Source organism: Diprion similis, chromosome 8 (assembly GCF_021155765.1).
Source record: "Diprion similis isolate iyDipSimi1 chromosome 8, iyDipSimi1.1, whole genome shotgun sequence".
Taxonomy (NCBI): Eukaryota; Metazoa; Arthropoda; class Insecta; order Hymenoptera; family Diprionidae; genus Diprion; species Diprion similis.
This window is the reverse complement of record NC_060112.1, coordinates 25,147,960-25,155,630: the sequence shown is the minus strand read 5'-3', so window position 1 is coordinate 25,155,630 and position 7,671 is coordinate 25,147,960. Positions and strand designations below refer to the sequence as shown.

Sequence of the window (7,671 nt, the reverse complement as noted above, 5' to 3'; positions counted from 1 at the left end):
TCCCCTTACTTTGTACTATCGAGGAACTAGTTATTACCAGAATCGAGTGAACTGAAAAAAAATTTTGATGATGCGTATCATGATAGAACCGGAATTATCTTGCTTTTGAAATTCTGATTTCAGCTGAGGTGATGAATTCCACTATGAGTGGCTGGAAGTGCTTGAGATTCTTATACTTTGTTATTTAAGAATAGAAGTTGACAGAGAACAATTACTGGACTCGTTTTATGATAGCACACTTGCATGGGTATAGGAAGCATTTTTATAATCTGTATAAAGTAAATGAAGGACAGAATAGCTGCGAGCAGCAGAACGTTCGGTGCATCAAGACATGTTGATATTTTGTCAAATTAGTTCTAATCTGTAATTAATGATATAATCCTGAATTACGTATTTCTTGGATTAAATTGGAAGCATTAATAATATCTTCAGATTGCATAATTCATAACACATCAGTATTAAAAGTTTTTTTTATACAGGACTCTCAGTCGTATAATTTAGAAGTCCAATACATATTTGTATCTACAAGTATGAAGCATAATTTCATACCGATCCAGATAATCAGAACATCTTTAATAATATCGGTACCATAAATCATTTTTTTATTGCTCGAATGATGCGCATGCTATAAAAGTAACGATACCAATATAATAGAAGAGGAGGGAATTAATCATTGTTTGACACAATTGTATCAAGCAATTACTGATTATTTGAATATACAGAAAAGTCAATTTTACCACCGTGCAAATACCTTGAGGAAACTTACAATACGTGATTTTCATTCTACTCCGTTTGGACTTTAGGAAATTATATGAACCACCATAGGAGTAATTAATGAAAATAAGCAGACAGGTCACATTATTTTAATACTGATCAAGTTGAGAAACACGTTCGTTTCTTCAAAGATTTCAAAAATCATTTGCAATTATTAGTTAGGATTGGATTTGAACTGGTCCTGTATAAAGGATATAATATTTGATATTTATTATTATAAACTTTGGCAGTATTATATAACAGCAAGATTGTATATCGTTACACATAGATCATGCACTCACAGTTACGCAGAGGAAGAGATCGAAGATCAACGTTACAATCAGAATTTGGCTTCTGAGAAAAGTTTGGGCAGATTTGTTTACTGCTGTTAACTTGGTTTTATTCAGCATGATTGACAATGGAACCAATACTTGTTCCGGAAAGCATTGTAGCGTATTTAAAATTATACTGCTAAATATAACAAACACCCTGCGTGCTTCCAATGTAATCTAATAATTACTAAATGTTACATAAATCAACGTTCGTCAATCCCGCGTTATCAATCATTGAACATAAATACATTACGTCCAACAGATGTTCTCTTTTTTTCTCTAAACTCTGATGTGGCAATATAAAGAGATTAGCTTTAGGAAAGATACCTCCCCACTCCATTTAAAGAAATGCATATATTGAACATCGCTCAACATTGGGCTACTTGTTCAGTCTCAACGTAAGATCAAACTTCTAGTCCGCCATGGCCACCATAAAATTCAAAGAAGCTTCGCCCTACGTTCAGCCCACACCGACGCCGCCACCAGAGGACTACCTGTACAAGATGTAAGTAATACGTCTACATTGCGCACAATGTTTCTAGTCATTTAAGCTCCGAAGCAACCCTCGAGTCATATATTAGACTTTCATAATGGTTGAAATAATCAATGACGAATAGGAATTGCTACTTCTTCTCTTCAATGTTTGAATTTCGACTGTGGCATTACTTGTGAACACAGTTCTTACAATTAGACGATTAATATACTATCTTGTCTAAGTGCTTATTTTATTTCTGCAGTTGCGGAGCATTACTTGAGAGAACAGTTCTTACAATTAGACGATTAATATACTATCTTGTCTAAGTGCTTAATTTATTTCTGCAGCTACGAAGACAATGTAGCCTTAAAGTCAAGCAGAACAGGTGAGAAAGTTCTGAATTTGGCTATTTTTGGACTTGGCCGTGCCGGAACCATTCACTTATCATCTTTGGCTCGCAATCCTCGTGTTAAGATTATCTATGTTGTCGACGATGTCGAATCCAAGTGGGCAGCTTTGAAGGAGTTCTGGGGACTCAATGACGCTACTTTCCTAAACAGTAAACAGTCCAGCGCTGTGTTCAAGGATCCCAAGTAATATATTATAATCAATTGACTTGGCATTCAATTTGAGAAGACCGTTTTGCTAAACATTTTTGTTTCTTTTCTTAGAGTTGACGTTGTTGTCGTCGCTTCTCCAACTTTCACTCATGAGGAAATCGTGGTTGAATCTTTAAAAGCTAAGAAGGCTGTCTTCTGCGAAAAACCCATTGCCGAGTCGCGTGAAAATAGTGTCAAGTGCTACGAAACCGCCAAGGCTGTTGGAAAGCCACTCTTCTGTGCTTTCAACAGGCGTTTCGACCCAAGCTACGGTGCGGTGAGGCAACGTGTGCAAAAAGGTGAAGTCGGCCATGTTCAAACCATCAAAGTTTGCTCCCGGGACTCTCCGCTACCTTCTATTGAGTACCTGAGAACTTCAGGCGGTATCTTCCACGACTGTATGGTCCATGACATTGATATGATGACTTGGATCATTGGAGAATACCCCATTAAGGTAATTATTTCAAATCACTAACCAAGTGTTCTAGCTATAACGATTTCATAAACATTTCAGGTTGCCGTACAAGCACACACTCACATTCCTGAAATCAAAGCTTTGGACGATCACGACACTGTCGCCGCTACCCTCTACTTCCCCTCGGGAACTTTAGGAATAGTTGATCTGTCCCGAAACTGCAATTATGGTTACGATCAGCGATTGGAAGTTTTCGGTCCCAAGGGTATGCTCACAGCCACCAACGAGCAGCCGATTCACTGTGTCGAAACTCAGTATGGATTAAATGGGCTTACCACCGCACCGATTTGGTACAGCTTCCCTAGTCGTTACCGCAATGCTTATCAGACGGAAATGGAGCACTTCTTAGACATCGTTCATGGAAAGGCAGAATCAATTGTTGACTACAGAGAAACTCTGGCAGTCAGTAAGATTGCGACAGCTTGTGAGGAGTCTGCTCGCAGCGGAAAAATGGTCGAGATCAAATGGGGAGCGGACGAACTCCCAAAGAAAAATTAGTTATGTAAAAATGTACTTTTTCACCAATAATAAACTTTCTAAGTATATATCGTCACAGTTACCAATTAGTAATACCGACTGTGCTGCATGCGTGGGAATCATAATCTCAACGAAATTAGTACAAGTACCACAATAAAATTACATTTGCTTGAATTTATTGCTTTTCCAATCATGTTTCCAACAATGAACCAGTAGATAAATATAATATATTTACACTAGTTTATTTCTATTGCAATTAGGTATTAACATTTCGGAAGTAGTGTGTACATGTCACGTACACATTGTGCAAGTTTAGTCATTTTTTTACAGAATCGAAAATATTGTAAAAATATTTAAGTCATAAATCGATTTTGAGCTTTGAACGGTGGTGTATTCTTTGCAGTCTGATCATCTTTAACTAGAGGCATGCTGATACGAGGTACTCGCGACCATTGTGAAATTTGATTAGAGTTATCTGAAAATTCACCTGATTATGTAGCTCTGAAGTTTTCAAATTACTTCGTGCGTTTTTTTAGCATTTAAAATAATAGTGATTTACATGTCACGATCAGAAGCTTAGCAAACAAATTTACCTCTTCAGACAGTAGATTTGTCACACAAAACTTGGCAATTTGTATCTACATATACATAAGGTTAACTCATTCAACCTTTTTCACTAGGACTCTGGTTTGAAATAGAGATAAAATGAATTCACACTAAAAATTGATAAAAGTGTGAGCACCCTTTTTCTTTTCTTTTCTCTTGTATCGAAGTCTTTCCTTTTCTACTTGTGTGAGTTACGCTTTTAGCGTAGGCTCAGCTAAATATAATTACATTGTTCAGTCGCATGATTTAGAGGCTTATCAAAGTATGGCAGCCAACATTTACGGAAAATACATGATAATTTTGAAAGCTGCCGTACGTAGCATATACTTAAACTTTATATTAATCATTCTTTACTTATTTATTCGTCGTTCCATACCACATTGAACGAAAAGAATCAATTCGACCAGTACAAATGATCACATAATTGTCTCAAACATGTGGCACTGAATACTTCATTTGATATTATGCCACGACTTTCTTTTTACCAACATGCTGACGACACACATTGTACTGACTATCAAGCAAAGGATTCTTTTCACTAGTGTTCTTTATTATTCCTCGAAATATTTAATAACCTCTTCATTATTAGAATTTCAATGATTTAGCAAACAGCGCAGCTGTAGCTTGAGCCTTGTCTCCGTTAAATCGACGTAATTCTGAAATGACCTGCGCGCGTGTAAAACCTAAGGCTTCAATCTCTTTTACTGTACCATCTGTGAAGGGGTCATGTGGAAGAACGGTTGTTTCTAAAGTTGTTGTCGTGCTCGACGACATTGATGGTGTGACATTCATTGGACTATTACTTGCGCTTGGCCCGTCTGAAAAGCAAATCAGGCAATCATGATTACCGGAACTTAACAGTTAGGAAACGTAAACACATGTTTATCAAGAGCATTTCTGACATTTCTGAAGCTGTCCAGGCAAGCAGGAAAGGAATATCGAAGAGGTGATTTTAATCACTTGATAAGCTTTAACGTTATCAAGCACTTCAGTGCAACTTTGCTGATTATTATATGAAATTTGATATAAAATGATAACGTACATGGACAAGATTAGAATATTTTCTGTATGTTGTAAATTTTAGGGAATGGGATTTAGGAAGTTGGGGAAGCCCGGACAGATACATACTTACCCTGCTGCTTTTGTTTTTTAGCATCCTTTGAACTATCTTCTAATGCTCTTTGCAAATCTCTGTCGTCTAAGGATTCATCACTATTTCCACTCAGCCTTGCACATTCTGGTAGTTCGCCTGTATCAATGTTGAAAAGAACAATATGAGGTGTGACATGTCATCAGACGTCTATGTTTAAACCATTATTAAGTATATTCCTTACTCACCCTCAGTTAAAAACGGAGTTTCAGTTCCAGTTGTACCAATATTTAGTATGTTTTTTTTCAGGTCGATGCAACACTGATGTCTTTTGAGCATATCAAGACCAAGTAGCATGTCCATTGGCTGTTCTTCAAGCACACTGAAAGATGTCGTCAGGTGATCTTGACCTATCTGTATCTGTACCATATGGATACGGCCAATGATTTTTTGCACTCCTACACCTTTCGCCACACCTGCCCACCTCGAATCCACCAAACGCATTATGTGACAACGTTCTGCACACGCGGCAGACATAATTGTAGTTTGAGCACCTGTTTGTGGAGTGGAATTGATCAGACAATGAGAATTATCGTGAGATGCATTTTTAAAGTTCGTAAAATTTCTTGCCATGCATTTCTAAGTTTAAACTGGGTTGGATAGTCAGATAAAGGCGAGTTCTATTATTAAACTGTTTATGTGTCGAGCGAAAGTTATTCGGTCACCCTTGGATTCTGCAACGTTTAAATTTAGCAAGGCTGTGAATAAACTTGACCTTCAACTTGGATAGCTATCCATAATATTTTAACTGGTACTGGAATTACCTGAATCAATAAACGCTTTCACCGGAAAACCGTTTACTTTACAATTTATGTAGAGCATAACTACAGTCCCAAATGTTTCAGGATTATATTCCATAGCTGCCTCCATGTTTGCCTCGATATTTTTCTGTCTTATCTCTTCTGCTATAAGTCGTTGAGTTTCTGTGTCAAAAGGATCTGCGTTCATCATCCTTACACGCTGGACTTGGCGTTCTTCGCGTGATTTAATTTGTTCCTTTAAGACATTCGAAAACCTTTCTGTAATAAAATTTAGGTATAAAATTTAAATTCAACGATTTTCAGTAAAGTATATTTGTTTATACTATCTGCAATTGGTTTAAGTTTCAAACCTAAGCTTAAAATTCTTACCAATGTTCCCAGAAAGTAAAGCATCTGCTAGCCTGGGATTATTTTGTTTAAGTAAAGCTAGCTGATCTGGATTAGCGAGGAACATGTCTCTGATCATAACAGGGTCATCCTCGCTACGTGAATTCTGAGGTCTCTGCGGTGCTGCAGCTCCGCTTGAACTTGGCGCGGCTCTACTTGAAGATCCAGGAATCCTAATCGCGCTGAAGTCCAACGTAGGTACAGCTAAATTTGTGAATCTTAGAATTAAACAGCCTCTGATCAACTATGGTGAATGCAGAGAGTTTCAATCATTTATTTTTGACATCAAAGCTCGAAGCTCAATTCGCGTCCAACAAACAAAGCTTATCCAAGTATGAGAATAATGTCAAAATAAATGTTTTTGCTCTATTCATATAAAATTTCGTGTGCAAAATAATGAAAAAGCCGTTCGTTTTGTGCAAGTCAAAAAGAAAATGGAAAACAGAAATAGCAACAGTGACAAGCAGATTATGGGTATACATAGATCGTTGCTGTAGCATTATATAAAAGTATAAAGTTTGTCGTGATTTATAAATAGAATTCATCAACAAAGTAACCGGTGATCAGCAAAAATTGAATGTATAAAATTGCGCTGAATTGAGTCACAAGACTCGAGATTAGATGAAAAATGAATTATATGATTGTTGAGATTCAAATGTAAGCAAAAGTTTGTCTTTTTGTTTGTTTTTGCTAAATACTCGTTGTAAACATTCTCCCGTCAACGTGATGTAAACAACTTGTAAATAAATAAAAACTTCAGTAAATTGACTGAATGAAGTGCAGTATAATAAAGTAGAAAAGGGTAAATTTGAACACCTTGATAAATTTTGATAGGGGAAAAAAATGCAAAGAAATGGAAGAATGTGGTGAAAATTTGCCGTTTAGCAAAACTAGTGAGAACTCCAACCTCCATCGAACGCCTGCAAACTAAGTCCAGAACCGCTCTGTTGCATGTGCTGTAAAATGACCACATCCCCGTCTTTGATTCCATGCTCCTTTAGAGGTTTTTTGTCGTCCATTAACGGACGACCGTTGAATGCAATCACGATTTCATGGGCCGGAAAACCGCTTTCAATTTCGCAGAACGCCTTGAAATTTTCGAGCTCCAGCTCCTCGCTGACATCGAGTACAAAGATGTCATCGCTCAACGTGGTCACAGTCACTTTCATGATACGATTATTTTTCACTAAAAAATTTGACTTTTATTTTTATCGGGAATAATTTCTCCGCGTAAGATTAACTGGAGATATTTAAAAAAAATAATTTCTTTCCGCTCCAGTCGGATGATCGACACTTTTTTTGTGGGGATGTAAACAACCCAGCTCAGCAAAAATATTCCTCGTCTCCGAGGTATCGCGTGAAGGCATGAACAAAACAGCCGTCGCATTTCACATCGATTATCGGTTCAGGTCGACTCGCTCATATCGAACGACTCTTGTTTTAACTTACCGCGTAATATCGATCTTCATTTGAAATGCGAAATATGGGGTGCAAGATGCAAACACATTGACGTTTATGGAAAAATTTAATGAAGCGTGGAAGAATTTTCTTAATTGATACTCTGCCGGTAAGTGGGCCTGGGTCGTAAAAAGTCGTGATAACGATCCGGTAGCTTCTTTATCGGCGGGGAACGTTCAACACGCAATCCTATTCTTC

The 7,671-nt window shown here is 37.3% G+C and overlaps 2 protein-coding genes across 2 annotated transcripts; one reads left to right on the top strand and one right to left on the bottom strand.

Moving 5' to 3' along the window:
• The first annotated feature begins 1,431 nt into the window (after positions 1-1,431).
• Positions 1,432-3,273, top strand: LOC124409650 (inositol 2-dehydrogenase-like). Its single transcript, XM_046887406.1, has 4 exons — positions 1,432-1,590; positions 1,908-2,153; positions 2,232-2,613; positions 2,674-3,273. Exons 1-4 carry the CDS (start codon positions 1,508-1,510, stop codon positions 3,130-3,132), a joined length of 1,170 nt encoding a protein of 389 aa, XP_046743362.1. The 5' UTR covers positions 1,432-1,507; the 3' UTR covers positions 3,133-3,273.
• A 588-nt stretch (positions 3,274-3,861) lies between these two features.
• On the bottom strand, positions 3,862-7,338 carry LOC124409649 (protein DDI1 homolog 2). Its single transcript, XM_046887405.1, has 6 exons — positions 6,923-7,338; positions 5,998-6,219; positions 5,632-5,886; positions 5,056-5,361; positions 4,850-4,966; positions 3,862-4,535 (listed from the first exon to the last, which is right to left on the bottom strand). Exons 1-6 carry the CDS (start codon positions 7,182-7,184, stop codon positions 4,303-4,305), a joined length of 1,395 nt encoding a protein of 464 aa, XP_046743361.1. The 5' UTR covers positions 7,185-7,338; the 3' UTR covers positions 3,862-4,302.
• Positions 7,339-7,671: the final 333 nt, after the last annotated feature.

What these genes read in the sequence shown, in the direction of transcription:
- LOC124409650 (XM_046887406.1), top strand. Translation starts at nt 1,508, where the DNA reads ATGGCCACCATAAAATTCAAAGAAGCTTCGCCCTACGTTCAGCCCACA. An exon ending in GAGGACTACCTGTACAAGAT is followed by an intron (nt 1,591 to 1,907) that starts GTAAGTAATACG and finishes TTATTTCTGCAG; the next exon opens with CTACGAAGACAATGTAGCCT. An exon ending in GCTGTGTTCAAGGATCCCAA is followed by an intron (nt 2,154 to 2,231) that starts GTAATATATTAT and finishes TTCTTTTCTTAG; the next exon opens with AGTTGACGTTGTTGTCGTCG.
- LOC124409649 (XM_046887405.1), bottom strand. Translation starts at nt 7,184, where the DNA reads ATGAAAGTGACTGTGACCACGTTGAGCGATGACATCTTTGTACTCGAT. An exon ending in TTTGCAGGCGTTCGATGGAG is followed by an intron (nt 6,220 to 6,922) that starts GTTGGAGTTCTC and finishes TCACAAATTTAG; the next exon opens with CTGTACCTACGTTGGACTTC. An exon ending in AACTCCGTTTTTAACTGAGG is followed by an intron (nt 4,967 to 5,055) that starts GTGAGTAAGGAA and finishes ACATTGATACAG; the next exon opens with GCGAACTACCAGAATGTGCA.